General features: G+C 38.0%; 2 protein-coding genes across 2 annotated transcripts; both read right to left on the reverse strand.

Moving 5' to 3' along the window:
• Positions 1-234: 234 nt before the first annotated feature.
• LOC112190600 (probable N-acetyltransferase HLS1) lies at positions 235-2,727 on the reverse strand. Its single transcript, XM_024330048.2, has 3 exons — positions 2,485-2,727; positions 2,159-2,289; positions 235-1,234 (listed from the first exon to the last, which is right to left on the reverse strand). The coding sequence occupies exons 1-3, from the start codon at positions 2,698-2,700 to the stop codon at positions 373-375; spliced, it is 1,209 nt and encodes a 402-aa protein (XP_024185816.1). The 5' UTR covers positions 2,701-2,727; the 3' UTR covers positions 235-372.
• A 9,887-nt stretch (positions 2,728-12,614) lies between these two features.
• LOC112184441 lies at positions 12,615-14,294 on the reverse strand. Its single transcript, XM_040513447.1, has one exon. It carries the CDS (start codon positions 14,292-14,294, stop codon positions 12,615-12,617), a length of 1,680 nt encoding a protein of 559 aa, XP_040369381.1.
• Positions 14,295-22,309: the final 8,015 nt, after the last annotated feature.

Consider the following 22,309-nt stretch of genomic DNA (forward strand, 5'->3'; position numbering starts at 1 on the left):
TAAACTTTGATGCAGACCCCTAAATTTTAACTCTAAAAGGATGCCCTCTCAAGGATCTCTTTTTATCCTTTATAAAAGCACATAGATCTTTGAGACAGGGCATTAGAAGTTAAAACACACATTGGCCGAACTTATTGAATTATCTTAAACTAATTAAGTGGTTAAATTGTGAACAATATCGGTGTTTTACTTTTACCAAGTTTTCGTGCCCAACAAATTTGACTGCACCAAAGATGGTGATAGAAGTTACTGGCTAGTTTCATTCATTTTTGGATCTTCAGGTTACCACTTCCAAACTAATAATAAGATGTAAGACTACGAACAATTGACATTCTGTGTAGATTGAACATATAAGAACATCACCAGCCCTTGTTAAAAGTCACGAGGGTCAACAAAAATCATTGGTGAAGACGGTCGGGAGTTAATCCAATCCGATGGTGACGGCAGTCCTTGCTTGGCTTCTGTGAGCTTCTTGACACACCACATGTCCTCAGCCCATGAAAATTTTCTCCAATGTGGGATTGCCTCTCTAACTGGGTCTCTCTGGCTCACCTCCGCCACCACGGCAGCACATCCATGGTCATCCCTACCCACATTGTGCACAAAGTTGCACAAATCCTTCATCAACCGCAACCCGTGCTTGCCCTCCGCATGTAATCCGTACATAAAATACACCCCGAACTGCTTAAAAACGTTTGGAAATGAAGGCAGTCTCAGCCATGGAAGCCATGCATCCACTAGCCTACTTCCCACGCAACATGCGCGCGCCAACTTCGACATTCCTTTCACTTGTAGCTTGAACACTTCTTTGGTGTTCCAAACGCTTAGGATGGCAAAAGCACCAGGGGGAAAAGTGCTTTTCTGTGGGTCCCATTTCGCAAGGTATTTTTTGGGCAGCGCCATGAAGGTGCCCAAATTTAAGGCACTAGATAAAATGACATCCATATCTTCTGGGAAGAATTCAGAATGGGCATAAATTTGACGGTAGATCGACTCGGCTAGGCAGACGGGTAGTCGAACAATGGCAATGCTGGAAGGTATTGGTTTGTAGTGGGCGTGAACTGGCTGACCTAAAACGGTGGGTGTGCGAAATTTTTGGTATGAGCATTTTAGTGTGAACAAATTGATTGAGGCCTCGTTGGTGCAGTCTGTGGCCATGTATGCATATTCTGCTCCCTTTTGCTTGCACCATTCTTCTAAATGTTTCACTAGTTTTGTACCAATGCCAAGCCTCCTGCGTATGAAAAGAACAAGAACAATAAGATAAAGAGCAAATCTTATAATTAAATCCATAATTATAATTATACAAAGTATTTGATAGCAGTTTTCAGACCAAACGAAAATGATAGCATGCATTATTAATTTAGCATTGCATGGTGTGACATTCAAGAGGAGGCTTTATCTAGTAGCGAAGAAAACAAAATAAAGGGAACCAGAATAAGTTAAAAGCAGTGGTGGACAGCACTGTGTGGATGAGGAACAATGGAACATAATAAGAATTATATAACATATATATGCTACAAACACGTATTGACATGTTTAGTTAAAGGTGTGGTACATTCTATATCCCAAATTGATTTGTTTATTTCAAAAGGGAACGCCTATGGACATAGATGATAGATGTGTCCAAGCCAGGTTAGCTAGGTTCATGCTTTTACTCCTTTCCATGATACGAGAAACATAATATTTCGTTTCTCTTTTATCTGAGAATCTAATCTCTTTCTGTAGCTCTGAACAGTTTCTTTTCTGTGGGGCGCCCGGGCGGGAATGAACGAATGGTATTAGAATCCTCTCTCTTTCTAGCTAGCCCTCAAATTTCAGTTTCTTCTTTGTGGGAGAGAGAGAGAGAGAGAGAGAGAGAGAGAGAGAGAGGTTTGTGGTAGCTAAAATGGAGAGATCGACTAGCAACACAGGGTTTACAAAAGCCAGAAAACAGTTGATCGATTAGAACAAGTCAGCAGAAAAATTGGGGTACGTACAGAAAGTGAATGATCGGATGACCTGTTTTTCTTACTTTCAGTGGTAATAGAGCGAAACATGCATGCAGAAACATTACTATTCTCATGATAATATTAATTGTTTAGGGCTAAGCTGCAATTACAGTAACAGAAGAGCACTGAAGTATTACTGAAATGATGAGAGAGAGAGAGAGAGGAACCTGTGCATGGGAGAGACCCTTAGTCCCAGGATATAAGCCAGCTTCACAAACACTGAATTCCCTCTTGTTACCTTTTTTACACAACCCCTTATGACACCCACAATTTCCTTTTGTTCTCCGTATGGTGCAACCTGCATGGTCAATTTCATTCATTGGGTTAATTAAATAATGGTAAAATGAATCTGTCATATGTACCAGAAAAACTTCCAAGTGCGTACATCATTATTCCGAATTCTGCAGTCTAAAGCCTCAAGATTCGAAACCCCAAGTAATTATAAAGATCAAACAGATCAGAAGTACAGGTATTTAATGGATTTTAGTCTTACGAGCATTATGTGTGTTGGGAAATGCCGAATGCGACATTTTGGGTCACCCAAGAGATCAGTGACAAGAGAAGGCCTTCCCCTCTGCCCAGCCATCTCACACCGCCTCTCCATCTCCTCCACCGCCACCTTATCACTTTCTTCATTGTATTCTCTCACCACCATCACCTCATCAACTGTAGCTACTGGTGGATCCTCTGCAGCTACCTTTAGCACCATAGTACAACAACTAGCTAGTATTATATCTTCGATCTATCAACTGAGTTTCTCTATGCTTCAATTCTCTTTCTATTTATAAGTAGACGTGAGCTGATGTAGCACGCACCCACCAGTACTGTGTAAAGCCGCGCGCAGGATGTGTACTATATCATATTTTCTTTTGGTGAATTTGACCAGATATATATTGTTTCAATTATTGGCTCATAAGGTACATACATATATACCCTCCCTTTGTTAAGTCGCAAATCAAATATATAACAAAAAGATAAAGAAAAAGTTCATGGTATTAATTATCATGTGGAGTAGTGTCAACATATGATACCTATATGCAGATGATGATGATGTGGTGATCATATTGATCACACAAATGTACTAGTTCTATGGTCATAAATCATTGCAGCACTCCTACTGTCAGTTAGATTGGGAAAATGTCATAAACCTTAAAACATAATAATCATTAGATTATTTGATTTTGTCGACTTTGGTATGGATATCTCATGTATGTCTCTGATCAGCAACAGTACTATATGCTGCAATATTAGACAAACATATTCTGACTTCGAATTGATATGGATTCCGTTCATATGGATTAATGGATAGACGCACATGCATCTCATTTTTGCAGAGAGTTGGTCAATGGTATAAGTAAAACCATTAGTGTATATAGCAAGCTGCTCAAATATCTAACTGCCTATTTAACAAGGCTCTCTATCCAAAACGTGTATATAACTCACTTGGATACATAGCTAATTGGGGTTATCCAGAAGTGAGAACAAAAAAAAGAAGATTTTATGGAGTAGAGTTCTTACTAGCTAGCTAATGGATAAGTATTTAACCTAATTATACATCCTTTTAACTCTACACCAAATTCTTGTGTGCTTTATAAAATGCCCCAATTGCATGTATGATTGCAAAAGCTTTTGACTCCTATAGAGACCATTATTCCTGTAGCCATGTACATATATAAAACTAGTTTCTTCCTTCCACCAATTATCGGTGGAAGTAGTGAGAGGAGCATGCGAGAACCACGTAGTTGTGGAGCATGTGAATGGTCCTGTGAGTGTGATCATCACCACCAAAAAGAAGCGATGCACATCAAACTTCACAATTAAGTGTACTGTGTACTACATTTAATTGGCTAAGCCAAAGGGGTCTCCAACTCCTCCTCCTCCTCCAAAAGATTTAGGTCATCGATGTTGTTTGCTCCTTTCCTGGAAGTTACTCCGTCCTTTAAATGTGAAACATGATATTTTATACAAAAGCAGTTGGACAAGAAGCACGTTCTGAAGGGGAGGCTACATTTTTGATTTTTCTGAGTGGATAAATCCTAATTTGGGAAACACAATTTTATCTGCATTTGATGCTGAGCTGGTGCTTGGCTTGGTTACTAGGATTGTTGTAGGCAATGGTTCAAAAACAGAAATGAGACACTATAACATTCAGAAATGAGAATGTCGAATTTGAAAAAGGCCAAACTTAGATGTTGACACATGAGTCCAACCACCAAATTGGAAAGACAAGAGACACACAATACTCCCCCGCCATTTGTTTCGCACCAATATGTGCCCTCATACCAAAATGAAGAAACATATGAAATAGCTAGTCGTTGTATAATCATCACAAAGCTTCTAGAGCCGTCTTTACCCCTTGATTCATGAATCGATGAGATTGCAGCTCAAACATGTTATACATGTTGGTCCATTGGTTCATATACAATTTTGGGTTGTGTTGAACTAAAGATTGAGAAAATGGAAAAGCGGACTTTTTTCGGCGACAGAAGATACAGTTACTTGGCGATACCTATTTACGATGTAGAGTATTTTATGAAAGTTTTGTATTTTTCATGATCGACGTGTTTTAGGCACACTATATATAAGCCATACTTCGAGAGACATGTTATGTGCGCGTTTGCAATTCTTTGTGACTTTTATTGAAGTAAGGATCTTTTTAGCGGTTATCCGATCCTATATATTTTTGTATCTGTGAAAGACCAACTAGCTGTGGGGGACATTTAGAGAACATCTTATCATTTGACGATTCCTCAGTTTAGGGTTTGAAAGAGAACCGTTCAACTTGATGCAATTGTGACACCACAGCCTCCATCAGAGAAAGTTTTGCTCTTTTGTCGGTAGAATGCTTGTTAGCTGTTACTATCTTTTCGGTAAAAAAGAGTTCTCTAACATGAGGGTTTGAGAATAGTGACATGCATGTGTAGACGTACTCTGTGTTGGAAAATTGTGGCATAGATAATTAGATTAGAGCCATTTGGAGTCTCACATTAGACCTTTCTAGTCATCCTTAGGTTATAAGGAATGGTACGTACCAGACACACTGATGCTGAAGCCTTCTGTATTAAAATCTCATACCTATTATTCACCGGGTAACTAAAATAGGAGGAGTATCGACATTATTAGACCCGTATGTGGGGACTAATTAGCTGCTTCCGCACGACGGTGTGGAGAGATTACTATTAAGTGATTGTAATCTCCCTTCTTACGACAAGGGTAAAAAAATCATGCATACGTATATAATATTTATAATACAAGTAGATTCATGGAAGTGTAACATACGTAAAGCCCCAAACTTATATTTTGCGGACAGTACGTAAGCATTGAAGTACAATTCATGGGATACTGCAGATAGCAATTATCAAAAATATTACGATCGATCACGAATTCGGGCAAGGAAAAAAAAATAACTGTTCACTATAGTAAAATACCATGGTAAGAAACTCCGTAGAACGGGTATATTTTCGGGGACAAAATAGTAAGGTAAAACTAAAAAAAAAGAAGGCATATCACAGTACTAGAAAAATACAACAAATCAATGGAAGTTGCAACAAAGTGTAATCGCAATCCGCACAGCAGTAACAAAAGAAATCTGAGGTATGGATAGCAGTAGTAGCACAAAACAAGTGAAAAAACCCTATAAAGTTATATCGTTTACTAGGGCAAATCACAGGTAGAACCCTAAGAGAATTACCAGGGTGAGGGTCCGGTACAACGCACAAGAATGTTGATTATAGTTTTATAAGTATAAAATTAGGGTGAGTAACGAAACATGCGAGGGAATATTCTAAGATGTAGAAATGTGGTAAATCGCACCAAACATGCTCTTGATAAATTGCTTTCTTTTCCCCTTTTACTAATAGAATATGCTGTATGTACAAACATGATAAAAATCACCGGCATATGGAACTAGCTTCAGACTCTCAATCTCTCATCAAGAGTCTCACTACAGGTGCCCCCCCCCCCCCCCCCCCCCCCCCGCAGATTGGCAGGCTGCTAACATTATAACTAAAGTCCGGTATTTAGCTCTCACCCGGCAAGTCAGCTGGCTTTGGACCAGCAGATCAGCAAATTGTGCGCAGATCACCTTGCTGCTCTTGCTTGCAGAGGGAAGTGCCTTGTGAACTGGCTTTCACACCCGCCTTCTTCTCTTTCTGAAATCTTGTTGTATGATGGGTGCCCTGGCCCTCTCTTTTTATCCAGATGCTTATTTTTACTGCTAAGACGTAAACAGAAAGAGTGATATGTACATATGTAATTGACATAACAAAATTTATTTATTTATTTATTTTTGGATAGAATAAGAAAATCTAGTAATGTTAGACAGAATCTAAGTATCATGAAGAGCTATGACACCAGTTTGGTGGTGTTCAATTAGCCACTGCTTAATTAGATACATTAATTTTTTGCTTGTGATAATAAAGTGTCTAATTAAAGTGCTTGCGATAATGAAATTTCTCAACAACTTTCCATTCCGATGTTTGGTAATGTAAGGAAAGTTATCAGGAAAGTTGTTAAAAAATTGGTAAATAATGTAATAAAAAAATTTGTTATAAGTAATAAATGCAAGGAAAGAAGGAGGGGGGAAAATGATTCTTTTGGGGTTTGGAAGGAACCACTTTCCCCCTTATTTTCATTTCCTTCAGGAAATGATTTATTTTCCTTTTACATCCCAAACGCAGGAAATGAACAAGTTTTCTTTCCTTATTCTTATTTTCAGCGAACCAAACGTGGCTTTAAAGAGTTGCTCTGTTGACTACATCTTAGGAAGTTCATAATATATATTGATTATATTCCATATTACCTGGAGGCAAAGTGAAAGAAATGGTGCATATGAAATGATTCCAACATAAAAAAAACCCTTAACTAAAGCTGAGAATGAAGTTTGATCGATGGATATGATGGCGACGATATAAAACGAGTTATATCTGAACAAGGGAAAGGCAAAATACCTGGGCATTGATTCAAGTTCCCTTTATATAGCATCTTTACGTCTCAATCGCATGGTTCAAGTTTCTCAAAGTAAATGATTGGAGAATTTGAAAATTCCAAGTGATATGACAAACAATCCAATAACGTTTAGCCTGTAATATGATAAATCTTATACACATGGTTCATGTCGTTTTAATGATCCTTTAATTTCTTTCTCAGTTAACCATACCTCTACCTAATTTTGAATCTTAATATATATCATGAAAAGTACAGGTTGCGTATAAACCAAGTTGCATGATCTCATATATACTTCCATTAATCTCAGAAGATGAAGATACACATTCTTATAGATCATACAGCATCAAAGGTCGAGGATAGATTATTAAAGTTGTTGGATTTTCAGTTGCATCATTACTGCTATATATAGATGATTATCAAATTTTTATGTAAATTATGATATCCATATTGGTTTAAAATGGAAACTTGTAAAGCTTGGCAACTCCTGAGAATAATATAGCTAGAGAATCAGTCCCGAAAAAGCGAGCTAGAGATAAGCATTGGCCGAAGGCTGATTAATGGTGCCTTCATGAGTCTGCTTGATTTCTTTATTAAACCCAGAAAGCATGCAGTGGCAGGCAGTAGTATCTACAATTCTCCAAAAGTGGGGAAAAGGGTAAGGCATTTTTCTTGGCACCTGGCAACACATGGGACGAGTTGCCCATCACCTGAATAATTAAGTATTCCTGCCGCCGTCTGTGGCAATCCTCCCGGTTTTCATAATGACCAGTATGATTGTATCGAACATCAAACCAGTGGCGGATCTAGTATGTAAATTTGGGTGGATTAGTTTTAGTTTTGTCTATAATAATTCTTTTTTCCTATCAATATTACTTTCAAGAATTTTGAGAGTAAATTGTAAAGAAATACTAATGGAAATTGTTGTAACTAAAGAAAAACAGGGAAAAGAAATGTGGAAAGAGGAAAAAACAAGTAGGATATTTTAAAGAAATAGTAATATAAAATGTGGTACAAGACTAAAAATAAAAAATAAAAAAAAAATGTGGTAATAAAAGAAAAAAAAAAGGAAGAGAAAAAGGGAGGAAAAAAATGGAGAAAGAACAAAAAAAAAAAAAAAAATAACAGGAACAAAATAACATAATGGGGAGAAGCAAATGAGGAAAAAGCAAAAGAATTCATGCCTCCAAGAGGATTTGAACCAAGGTCACAAGCGAAATAACTCATCACTTTGCCAACTGAACCATTCATGGCTTGGGTTGGGCCAACCACCAACATGGATACACACCCCTGCTTCAAACAGCAACAAAATTAGCACTTATGCTTCCTCTTCCCTGGTTGCATAGGCCCAGGCCATTGACCTTGGCCTTGATCCATCCTCCACTCTCTCCCTTTCTTCTTTCTAGCTTGAATCAGACTCACTGATCTTGATTTAGGCTTTTTTGAATCCTTTATCTACGGTTGATTGGTCTGCTTCGCATCTGGTTTCTCGTATTCGAGGTCGAAGTGACCACTTAGGCAGTGTAAACTGGCTCTGGTTCAGTAGAGATTGATAGGAGCATTTTAATGCGACATTTTAAATGTTATTTCCTCATATTTACTTAGTTATTTCCTTAAATAAATCCTTCTTGTTTAGGAAAGTTTACATCTTTAGAAAGTTTCTATTTTTAGTAATTTTAATAAAAGTTTCTATTTTCTAGGTACCTTGGAATAAATGGAGCTGAAATGAAGAAATTGAGTTTTCCTGGTCCAACTAGGAATCCCAGTCAACGCAGGAATCCTGATGAGGCTAGGAAACCTGAAGGCATTAGGAGACCACATGATGACGTGGCAGATATTTTGGGAGATTAAATCTGATTTTTGCATGGGAAATCAAGGAGATTACGTTGAGAATATCAAAGGAGAATTTCAAGGAAGAAAAGACTCAAAACAAGTCTAGATTCATTCCTTAATTCCCTCAAGATATGTTGGCTGAAATTAGAGAATAAAATCTGCAATTTTAATGTGAAAATCAAGAGAAAAACAAGGGGAGGATGTTAAGGATAAAGCCATGGAGAGATTTAAGGGAGAAAAAGTCCAAAATGCGTCCGGATACATTGTCTAGGTTCATGCCTACATATTTGGCCGAAATGGTGAATAAAATCAGATTAAATCTTGGGAAAATCAGCAATAATATATTTGGAAAGATTATGGATTTATTTTGGAGCTTTTTGATTGGTTGAGTGACATGGCAGAGCTGACGTGGCATTAATTCATTGGTTGTAGCTGTGTGATGCAAGCAGAAAATTCTTTAGAAATTAAATTCATGAAGCCTTGCCTTCGATCCCCTAGATAAACCCCCCTATGCTACACCACAAAACACACCTCTTCATTCAGAAAATTCTCTCCATAACGTCAAGCTTTCTCTCCATCCTCTAGTTTCAAGTCTCTGCGTCTTCAACCAAAGAGAAGAAGAGAAGAAGAAGCCATGAAGCCTCCTAGCCGCCATCATCCACCTTGTGTCGTGAAGCTTTGGAGCATTGCTTTCAAGATCCATGACCAACGTCTCAAGCTTTCCACCATTCATCCTTCACGGTGTAATTCTATCTTTTTCCTTGTAACCTTTTCAAGTTTTCTTTATTTGATTTCGTATGAACTTGATTTCTAGTTGACATAACGTTTAGGACAAAGTTTAAGCCCATTTTTATGTTTTGAAATAAAGTTGTGATTTTTATATGTTGATTTATATGTTGCTTATGTGAGATTGCTTGATTGATTTTGGATTATAGAAAACTTTTTCATGTTTATGTTCTTTGGTGGCCAACTTAGGATATATGCATGTAATTGGAGCTAGATTTAAGTAGTAAAGGCTTTGGACAAAAGTCGAAATCAATTAAGGAGGATTGCAAATAGGTGAACTTATTCATAATTAGGTTGTGTACTTTGGTTGACATCATTTCTTTGTTCTTCATGCGTTGAATGTGTTCTTGATTAGCTAGCTTTCTAGACTATGATTGCATGTTCAATAGGATTGATTTAGGTGGTTTCACTTAAATTAATTATTCAAGGAAAGTAAAAAATGGGAAATCGTTTGCTTTCTAACGTTTCACATGGTCAACTTCTTTCTCATGACATAGAAAATCAACTATAGGAATTGTGATTGGATTTCATTCATATGATTGTGGTTTTGATCTTTATTCCTTGCGTTCCACCCTTGTATATATGTTTTTACATTTTCTTTATTTTATTTATTTAATTTTTAATTTAATAATCCTAAAACCCCCTTGTGTTTGTTTTATTTTTGTAAATAATACTTTTTATTGTTATTAATTTGTTTTTACAATGACAGGTGTACTCTCAATCCCCAGTTAGAACGATCCCTATTTACCATATACTAACGATGACATTTTCAGGGTTAAATTATGCGCTTGCTTTTAGCGTATCAGAGATGCCAATGCTACTGTTACTACTGATCTAATAGCTGCTTTGGCAAAGCACAGGGTACGACCGAATGATTGGTGGTCTAATCCTCCTCCCTCCCTAATGCGTATTCTTCCTTTTGATGCTGCTATAGCCCCCCCCCCTTAAAGTGCTATATTTGTTTATGTTTTTTCTTGGCTTCTGTTGTATGTCTCTGCCTTTCGGCTTTTGCAATTGAAGTTTATTTGATCCAAAAAAAAAAAAAATACAGCAACAAAATTATGTGTTGAAGAAAAATAAAGGAGAAATAAATTCACTCTCTAACTAGCCATCTATTAGAATTACACAGAACTAGTACTATAAACTATCTCAAAATAAACACATATAAACAAACTTCATGTAATTTACATTTTAGAAGTACAAAATTATTGGGCTAATTACATATAAGGCAATTTTTGAATGTTTTTTAAGGCATAGGGCCACGTACAATTTTTTTCCCTCATAAAACCATTAGGTGTTAAATTTTGGATATAAAAACTAATATATTTACGTAAATGCCACTAGAGTAAAAATTCAACAATCATTATCTCTCTTCTCTCCAGCAAGGTCTCCAATCGACCCTGGCCAACTCTGGCAACTTCCGGTGAGGTCTCCGACGAACTTTCCGGCGACCATAAAAGTTACCGTCACTAACACCAAAATCTACTGTTACTAGCAATGAAAGCTAATCTGGTGAGATTTCTGGCAACCTCCAGTGAGGTCACGAAAAACTACTCTCACCAGCAACAAAAGCTACTGTCACCAACAAAATCTACACTCCTCAAAGCTAAAATTTACTGTCACCGACACCAAAAGCTACTGTCACCAGCAACAAAAGTTATTTTGGTGAAATTTTTGGCAACCTTTGGCAATGTCATACAAAGCTACTCTCACAAGCAACAAAAGCTACTGTCACTAACCAAAGCTACGCTTCTCAAAACCAAAAGCTACTGTCACAAACATCAAAAGCTACTTCCACCAGCAACAAACGCAACTGTCACAAACACCAAAAAACTACTCTCACCAATAATAAAAGTTGCTCTCACCATCACCAAAAGCTACTCTCATCAATACCAAAAGCTATAACCAAGCAGAACAAAAACACTACCACGCATAACAAAAGCTATTCCTAGAGACTGAAAAAGCTATTGTCAGAGACTAACAAACCTATAGAAATATAAAGTATACAACAAAAAGAAAAATGCTACTACAATCGAGAAAAAAAATCATATTCAATGATGCAAAAAGTATGCAGGGTTCAACAATGATATAACTAAGTAAAAAGCTACTTCCATAGTTGTAAAAGCCACTACCATAGTTGTGAAAATCTATTACAATAGTTGTATAAATCTAATGTCAATGTTGTAATGCTACTGTCATTTTTCAATTGTGACACTCTAAACTCATAGGTATAATTTTGCCACCTTTAGCACGAGACTTCATTTCAACATTTCTTGGTTGGCTGAATGATCTCTTGGTCAATGGAGACTTTACTACTCAAATTCACATGATTTTCGGAATCTACTAGTGCAAATGCAAAGGGGAAGAATTCTGCAAGAAGATATAACGAAATATTAGTATTTGAAATGCAAATTAAAAACAACAACATGCTGCTGCACAACAAAAGTGACACTCTTTATCAACCATCTAATCAAAAACAAATAATCTAAAAATCTACTGACACATATACATAAAGCTACTATGATACATGTACAAAGTTAGTAGACTAGTAATAAAAAGTTACTGACATAGATACTGATTGCACAAAACCAGCTGATTATCCATATTAATAGTGTAACACTGATGCAGCAGAGAGCAACAGTAGGTGAGAGTATGCTTTGGGTGGTTTGGGAGAGTTGAGAGAATAAGAAAACAGAATGATTTTAGAAGAAACAGAGGGTTCTTAGCTGTAGAAGGGAGAAATAGAGCGAGGAAGGTAAGGGGAGAGAGAAACCAAGGCACAAGCCTTCAAAAAGGATTTAACTTTAATTCATTCCAATCTGATTTGGCTTACAATAGATAACCATATTTATAGGCTCCAAACACAACCCTTAGACTCCTAGCACACCAAAAGACTACTAAAGACTTATTAATAATAAGACTCTTCAATACTTATTAAATAGACATAAAGACACACTCAAGACCCTTGAATACTCACCCTAAGATTTTAATACTCTTAAAAGCACTAGGCTCATAATTATTCTACATAAAACTGAAAATTAACCTCACAAGACCCTTAGACTACCATGGAGACTTTCCTTTGGACCAAAATGGGGTGGGCTTAATCTTAGGTTTCCAAAGCGGATATTTCTTTTCTAACCAAGTCATTGCTGCTGCATTAATTCTCCCCCTCTGAAAAGAACTCGACTCAGTCGAGTTTGGAATTGGACCAAGTATAGAATCATCACTTTCAGTCTGTTTAAGGAGGAACGTGCCAGCTGTCTTCTTGAGCTTTATGGTTGACAAACCTTTAGTTGGCACGAATTTGAACTCAGAACTTCCATTTGTGAAGGAATATGTGTTGTTATAGCCACAATGTTGTACCTTCTTATCATATAACCATGGTCGACCCAGAAGAATATGACACACTTTCATGGGCAGCACATCACAGGTCACGCTGTCAAACAATTTCCCAATAGAGTATGTCACCAAACAACGATCATTGACCTTGAGATTTGTGTTATTTACCCATGCCACCTTGTAAGGACTTGGATGTGGTTCAGTAGGCAACCCAAGCTTGAGAACAGCTTCCTCAGAAATGACATTAGAGCAACTCCCTCCATCTATAACTAGGGTACACAACTGACCATTGCACCGAACACGGGTCTGGAAAATGTTACTCCTTCGCCAATCTTCCTCATGCTCTTTTTGCGTAGTGAGAACCGGACGTAGTACTAAGCATGGGTCATACACTTCTACCTCCATCTCTTGCTCAGCTTGCAATTCAACAACTTCATTTGCCTTTTGTTCAAGGTTGGCAGATGCAATAGGATCTTCCTTATCTGCAAAAGCAACTAACCGATTTGGGCATTGTCCCATCAAGTGTCCAAAGCCTTTACATTTCCAGCATCTAATTTCATTCCTCATATTAGAGGCAGGACCAGCAGCCTTTTGTGCATTCTTAAGAGTAGAACTCACTAACTGGTTGGAAGATGAGGAACCACCATGAGTTTTCTCATCTGATTCACTAGTTGTAGATGTGAATCCTCCAGAAGATTTGTCAAGTGTCTTCCCTTTGTTTGAAATTGACATGGACGATTTCTTCTTATACTCTTCCTCCATTTGGTATGCAATCTGGACAGCATCATTCATAGTATAAATTCGACTTGCTGCTAATCCTGAAGAAATATGAGGATTCAAGCCCTTGCGGTACATCGATATCATGATGTCTTCATTCCATGGAAAATCTGATTTTGCAGCCAAACTAAGGAACTTATTTGTATACTCTTCCACTGATAGGCTTCCTTGCACCAATTCTACGAATTGCAAGTGTACCCGTTGCTTGTAATTAGGTGGCACAAAGAAACGTGTCAAAGTCATCTTTATGTCTTCCCAAGTTCTAGTCACCGCAAAATGAGTTTGTTGGTATTTTTCCCACCAAACTCTAGCTGTCCCCTTCAATTTAGCTTCTGCAAAAGAGATTTTTCGCTCCTCTGCCAACTGATGCCATTTGAAGTAACTTTCCAAACTATGTAGCCAATCAAGGAACACCTCAGGATTGCTGTCTCCATTAAAATCAGTAACATCCAGTTTCACACCCTTTGCTGAACCAGATTGTCTTGAGTCTTCGTGCCTAGAATCTGAAAATGAATTCTGGCCTATGCTTATTTCACCATCTTTTGACTTCTCTTTAACCAAAGCAGACATAGATTGAAAACCATGTTCCAAGGAATTCAATTTTTCAAGCACCTCTTTGAACATCTTCTATAACCTTCAGATTCTTGAGACAAACTGTCCACTTTGGATGACAGCTCTGCGTTGGTAACCATTGTAGATCTAAGTGTAGGGATATGAATGAGCAGTTAGGATGTTTTGCTCTGATACCAAAACTGATGCAGCAGAGAGCAACAGTAGGTGAGAGTATGCTTTGGGTGGTTTGGGAGAGTTGAGAGAATAAGAAAACAGAATGATTTTAGAAGAAACAGAGGGTTCTTAGCTGTAGAAGGGAGAAATAGAGCGAGGAAGGTAAGGGGAGAGAGAAACCAAGGCACAAGCCTTCAAAAAGGATTTAACTTTAATTCATTCCAATCTGATTTGGCTTACAATAGATAACCATATTTATAGGCTCCAAACACAACCCTTAGACTCCTAGCACACCAAAAGACTACTAAAGACTTATTAATAATAAGACTCTTCAATACTTATTAAATAGACATAAAGACACACTCAAGACCCTTGAATACTCACCCTAAGATTTTAATACTCTTAAAAGCACTAGGCTCATAATTATTCTACATAAAACTGAAAATTAACCTCACAAGACCCTTAGACTACCATGGAGACTTTCCTTTGGACCAAAATGGGGTGGGCTTAATCTTAGGTTTCCAAAGCGGATATTTCTTTTCTAACCAAGTCATTGCTGCTGCATTAAACACAAATCCCATATGAAATCACAACAAGAAGAAAATTGAATTTCATTCAGAATCATGTTTTTCAAATTTAATAAGATATTGATAAAAGATCACTTGAAATCAATCAAAATGAAAAGAATAAAGCTACTGACATCAGATTGAAAATATACTAACATAGGGATAGAAAGCTACTATCACTGTGTTGAAAAGTCACTATAACAACTATAGAAGGCTATGGACTTGAAATCAATCAAAATGAAAACAAAAAAACTACTGACATTAGCTTGAAAATATACTAACATAGAGATAGAAAGCTACTATCACTGCGTTCAAAAGCCGCTATAGCAGTTATATAGAGTTACTTAAAATCAATAAAATGAAAACATCAAAAATTAATTCATTGGCGACATAGCGGAGAAAGGATAGCAACACATAATTTTACACTTCAAACTCCAAGCTACTAAACTAAGGTAACCTTAAAAATGCAAAACAAATTGACTTCCGGTTAGTGAATAGAGTTCTTCTAGTTTTTCACACTCCTATCGTTTGCAACAAAAAAGCTACTGACATCAAATTGAAAACATACTAACATAGGTACTATCGCTATGTTAAAAAGCCAGAGATACAATTGGCACCATATCATATATCAGCATTACTTAATTCCCAAAAAAAAAAAAAAAAAAAAAAAAAAATCGTGACAAGGGCCCTATCTTCAAACTAGTTGACCAGCCATACTGACATAACAGGAAGGAGACGTTTGTCACCAGCAAGCAAAACTCATGCATATAAGGCCAGCATAATTAAGTGAGACATGCATGTAAATCTTAATATAAGAAGTCAGCCTCATGATTTGATCAACAATTGATCTTTAACATTGATACTCATACTGTACGTCATACACGTCACTCAAGTAGCATTCACTCCAGCACACCAGCCAACTATAAGAATCTATGTCGATAAGACATTCAAGTTCTTTACCTACGTTTAACATTTTAAAAGCATATTTAAGCACAATTTGAAAGTGGACAGTAACCACTCAAGGCGCTGATATATGTAAAATCTCAAATGCTTGTTCCGCTCCTGCATAAACAATACCAAATTAACACTTTTTCACCAAGAAATAAACATTGAATTTAACTAAAGATTAGTGAAGTTTCAGCTACAGAACATCAACCCAAGGCTCAATTCTTTATATTTCCTAACATTTATTTTACAAAAGAGCAAGCAATTATGCTCAACAATCAACAAAATCAACATAACAATCTAAATGCAAAGCAGAAAATTCTTCTGAGTAACTAGTCCCTCTGTTTGGTTGCCCAAAATACAGAACTCCTTTGTTTTCCATAGACACGAAACACAGCTAAATCACTATGATTAGGTTTAGAAATTACCTTCACAGTTTGACTCAACAGAGATCCTTTGCCGCAAGACCTCCGATACCTCAATTGCTCCTCTCCGGCGAGCCAAAATGCCTGAATGCTAACCAAAACAGAAACTGATTACCAACGCTGTCGTACAAGTCTCACAGAGCCAAAAACACTACTCTCTATCCTTCTTCCTTCTGGCTATCACTGATAACGCGAAGAAATGTTGATAATGCGACACACCGGAAGCGGAAAAGACGCCGTGGCGAGTCGACGGCGAGCGGCAACAAGAAGCGGAAGAGTGTTGTGGTTTGAAGAATGGGAGTTAGGGTTTTTAGAGAGAGAGAGAGAGAGAGAGAGAGAGAGAGAGAGCTATATTTTGTAATGTAATTATAAAGCCAGATGCAATTGGTTTTGTTAAGTGAAAGGACAAAATCGTCAGAGATGAAATAATTGGAAGTTGCAAGTGACTTTATGAGTATGAGAAAAACTAAAAGTGGCCTTATGGCTAATTAAAGTTTTAAAATGACACTTATGAGTAATTTTCTATTGTTAAAAATCTATATTGAATACACCCAGACTTTTAAATTCCATAGATTTCTTTAAAACTTCCACTAATTCCATATACAATACACCCCCCTTAGTTTAGTGAGACTAATTAATGAGAACAATTCATATATCAAAGGAACCAAAATATTATATATATTAGCAATGCAATAACAGTTTATTCCAACAAGCAACAAATTTGTTTCTCAAAATAAAAACTCTTTTGACCTAGCCGTTTCTCTCTACTAGGGTTTCTCGCAGAACCTTTTCTTCGACAAAAACTCCCCATATTTGACCTAAAATCTCATGGCAGATAACTCCGCTAGTATCATGGCAGCCTTCAAAGACTTCGCTTGTCTGTCGGTTGGCTCGGCGGGGACGGCGTTGCATGCCGGTGACCGATTTCTGTTCCAATTGATTGTGAAGCCAATCAGAACTGCACTCTCCATGGTGGACCTTGGTTCTATAGGAATACCATGCTCGTGGTTGGTGATTATGACGAAGTTGGCTTGGTGGAGGCTATCCCATTGTGGATGATGGAGATATGGGTGGCGGTCAAAAGGCTGCCGGTAGCCCTCAGAAACAAGGAGGCTCTAATCCTAATTGGCTAAGCTATTGGTTAGGTGATCCGCTTTGATCAACCAACACTTCGTCGTAAAGAGGAGGAGCAACGAGTTCGGTCAACTTTTGATACTCGTTGCCGGATTCGTACATGAATGCCTTTTGAATTCTCTCCCTCGATTGAACCTGAAATTACTTTCATCTATGAGAAGGTTAAGGGCTTTTGTAGGGACTGTGGTCTTTTTGAGCATGATGAGATGGGTTATGATGGTTCTTTATTAAAGGAAAATGAGGATTTGCAGAGGAAGCTGCCAGCTGCAGCGATGGTAGGTTTGTCGCTGAAGATGTCGTGCACGGACTCGAGGTCTGCTTCACTGAGTGATTTGCTGGTGCTTAGTGAAGGGAATACTGCGGGCATAGAGTTGGTGGTGCCTCAGGATGGTGAAGTGCTGAAGGGCGGCATGCATGGGGTTGTGGAAGCCCATGCGTTGCTGGGAGACGAAGGGTCGTCTGAGTCCAAGAAAGTTGGAGCTTCTATTTGTACTGAACAAGTCCTGACTAGTATAGGTGATGCAAGCTTCTTCAAGAACTGGGCATCTTTGGTGCCACCCAATCCGGTGAACAAGATGCTGCCATTGCAGATTGTACCAATTACCAAGAAAGCTGAGAAAAAATATGATCCAGAGTTAGAGGTTTCTACTGCTCCATTGGTTGGTACGAAACATAGAGTGGCCTTTGAGCTCACCAAGACTGGTAAGAGGTATCTAGCTCTCCCAGCTTTTGAATTACAGGTGGGTGAAAATATCACTGTGATAATGTAGCACAAGTACAAAATAATAGTGTCTCCCAAAAAGAAGAAGCTTGGGCGCCCTCATGGAAGCAAAAATAAACCCAAATCTGCTCGTGTTTTAGAGATATATGGAGATGCGAGAAAAATGCACCATCAGTGCCTCAACTCTTGTGCACTGGCCAAGTTGATACCCGGACTCTCAGTACTACCAATGTGATACCTGATCTATGATTTTGCTATCGTTGACATACTTCCGTCAAATTTCGGAGACAGAGACGTTAAAAAAGTCACGTGACAAGCACATGGGCCCAAAAATACTATGAAATGACTTAAATGACCCCAGAATTTTTTTTTATACAATTTTCTCTTTCCTCTTCTTCTTCTTCCTTTGTTCAACTGTTGCTGCATCGCTTAATTTTCTTCCAAATATTCTTCTCTAAAATTTCTACCACATCATGATTGCTTCACACTTAGTTTTTATGAACTTCATCCCTCAATTCTAGCAAGATTTCAATTGGAGAAGACAGAGAACCTTGTTCGGATTGAAATCGACTTTTCTTTTGGGCACAAATACACTGTTCTTCTTCTTCCTCCTCCTTCTTCTGATCTAATTCCCTCTGAAAGCTCTCCGGCTAATATCTTATCTAAAAAGCTCAAAGCTTAAGCTGTCTCTAGACAGTACCCTTCATCTTGGTTAATTGGAAACCCAAGCTTTGAGACTTGCTTGGGTGGATCTTTCACAGTTTTCAATCACTCTACTCAATGGAAAATTGTTGGGTGGGTTACTATCGTGTTTAATGTTGATGTATTTGATGCTCCTCTTACTATTCTGTTAACCTTGGGTTTCGCAAGCTTGGTTTTGGCGTGGAATATGGCTAAGGATGAGAATGCACACCACTTGTTCGACTTAATTCCCAAGAGAGAGGTTTAGGCCCCTTTTTTGGAGGTTTCCTTTTGTTTCATATGGCTAAGGATCAATATCCAAATAGTAGCATTGCTGCTATTGCAAATTGCAGAATGGTACTATTTGCAGCCTTGCTGCTACTGCCAGGAACCGAAAGCCTGGAAATTTTTTTGCCTGCATTTATATACATTCCTGCCTCCACCGCTGCTCTCACTCATCCAGAGCTCTTGGATTTCATATCCATTTTCTTGCACTGTTCGTGCACGTAAGCCCGTTCATTAACGGTCAGGTCTGTCCCAAATGTGTAAACTACAAGCAGATATCTCAAATAATTAAACCACCATACATTCAGTTTCAATTAGCTATGAAAAAGCTTTCTCCTTTGCAACCATATCAACAACCCAATAAGTCGAAAACCGGAACAAACAGTGATTCAAATCACATTGAATTATAAGGCACACAGTTCACCACATAAAGACTTGGTCTTTACCTTCTTCATTGGACTAAACAACTGAACAAAGGAGGAAGAAGAATAAGTGGAGAGAGACAATTGTAGAAAAAAAAAAGGGCTGCATTTTGGGCGAAAAGACGTGTTTGCCCTTTCTTTTAGGCCCACCTGCTTGGCACGTGACTTTTTTAACGTCCTCGTCTGAGAAATTTGACGGAAGTATGTCAACGATAGCAAAATCATAGATCAGGTATCACATTGGTAGTACTGAGAGTCCGGGTATCAACTTGGCCGGTGCACGAGAGTTGAGGCACTGATGGTGCATTTTTCTCGCATCGAGATGCAGGTGAAAAAACTTAGATAGTGGAAAAGCCAAGTTGACTGTTCTGGTGAATTTGGTGCTGCAGACACTACCATTGACACAGAGATTTCTGAGGTGGAAGGTTTCAATAACGAAGTAGTCATGGAAGGGGAGTCTTCACCTCCTCTTCTCAATGTTATTTAATTTTGTTTTTAGGTTGCAAAAATCCAATTCCATGAGGAATATTTAACTTATTAGCTTCGGAGGATTCTGATTTTTGTTTGGAATAATGGTGCGTATATTTCCTAAAATGTGGGTATACGAGGGTTTCCTGGGCCTTATTCTTGTTTCATAATAGGTTTTAGGGTTCTCTAAGGAATGATTCTTTCTGTCGACCCCTTAGACGTGTTTTTTTTTTGTACTACTTGCTGAAACTATAAAATGAGCTGATCTCTTTTGATCAAAAACAGTTTCTTTCTTGCATCAAGTAATTGTTATGACCTTTTAACTGCTATTTCAAATATATAACTTCTTGCAGCTGTCATGATTTGGTTTCAAATCAATCAAATATATTAGGTAAGTGTTTAAATTTATTTTATATACAAACTCTAACAAATACATTGACTTAATTATATATGTAGTACATCAAAATTTCGATGTATGTCTTGTTCAACACTAACACAATTCACACTTAATTTTATTTTCGACTGAAATTTTCATAAGAACAAAAAACAAAAAACAAAAATTAAGTTACTAAAAAATAAATATAGACTATGGATTGCTATAAAATAGAAAGTGTGAATTTCACTACAAGAAAGACAACAAATTAAGATTCAATAAAATAAATTCTATGCTTTGTTATGCTAAGGTTTTCTAACTCATTGTTTCTGACACATTCTATAGATCTTCTACCATCACCTTCTATGGCTTTGGCAAACTCTAGTAGCCTTTGTGGTGGCTCTTTATCCATGATTTTTGTATCTCATTCGACTTCCTCCTCCTGTTATTTGTTTGTGACATAGTCCTCGCTCTTTATTTGACAATTTTAGCCTTGCTGGTTAGCCTTGCCTGTTAGCCTCATTAGTAAAGCCTCGGCCTGCCATTTTGGTTAGCCTCGCTTGTTAGTCTCTCTGGGAAGCGTTGGATAGCCATGGCATTGCACTAGCCCCGCTAGGAAGCATTGGCCAGCCATGGCATCAACTTGGCATTGGCTTGGCACCGATGGCATTGCATTAGCCTCGCTAGGAAGCCTTGGCAAGCCATGACCTTACCTTGGCATTTCATTGGCAAGCCATGGCATTGCCTTGCCCTACCTTGGCAAGCCATGGCATTGCCTTGACATTGCAAACCTTCGCTAGGAAGCCTTGGCCAGCCATGACATTGCATTAGCCTTTGCAAGACAAGGCAAAACTCCAAGGGTAAGAGCAAGGAAAATCCAACATCAAATGTTTGAACAAAGCCAACCAAATGCAAGCCAAGCCACCAGCGCAAGCAAACTTCAAGTGCCAACACGGTCACAAACACATAGAATGTGAGGGAGCAATGCCTCTGAAATGTCAAGTGTTGGCGAAAACAAGGAAAACCCTTAGGGTGAGAGCAAATCTTAGGCAAAACTAACACCAAGTGTTTAAACAAGGCCAAGCAAAAAACATAAGCAAATGTCGAGTGCTGACAAGGCCAAGCAGATGTCAAGTGCCAGCAAGTACTGATGAGATCGAGCAAAACATAGAGTGTGAGAGACTGGCCTCCGTAAAAACACCAAGTGTGGGAGATTAGCCTTGCTGGGTTGAAGGAAGAAAAAAAAAAAAAAGGATGGAAGGGGGAGGGACGAATCAATGCAACACAGAGCTGAATCTCAGTGAATCGTGGCAACAAGGCCATTCTGCCACTTACAATACCCAGTCACTTATTTAAGTCGTCTGCAAAGGATTCTACACCTGCCGCTTAGTAGAAATTGTAATTCAAGGCGGCCTTCACAGCTTGTCCACTGTGAGGGCTACACCAACGACACATGCCTTTGGGGGCCTAGGGCCCCTACTGTGGGTCGACAATCGGACATGCGTTGCTTCTAAGCCCAATTCTGACTTAGAGGCATTCAGTCATAATCCAATGCACCGTATTTCACCAACTATGGAATTCCAGATGCCTATGATGATTAATTCGTGATATTAATCATAGACTATGGAGACTAATTATCAGAATGTAACTTACATAAAGTCCATTATTGACATTAATAAGAATTAATGCTTTAATTAAGTTGGTGTATGATAGAAGATGATTGACATTCCCTAATGGATGAAATTCAATCTTAGAACACCTATATAAAGCTAGTCCCTGCTGTCAGAAAAAAAAAAAAAACAAATCGTTTACCCCATTGTAGACTACATAAGGAGTTTGTAGAGAGCAGATGGCTGAGCTTGTTCATCGTTTCTCAATGTCAAGTCCATGTAT

The sequence above is a fragment of the Rosa chinensis genome, chromosome 2 (assembly GCF_002994745.2).
Source record: "Rosa chinensis cultivar Old Blush chromosome 2, RchiOBHm-V2, whole genome shotgun sequence".
NCBI classification, from domain to species: domain Eukaryota; kingdom Viridiplantae; phylum Streptophyta; class Magnoliopsida; order Rosales; family Rosaceae; genus Rosa; species Rosa chinensis.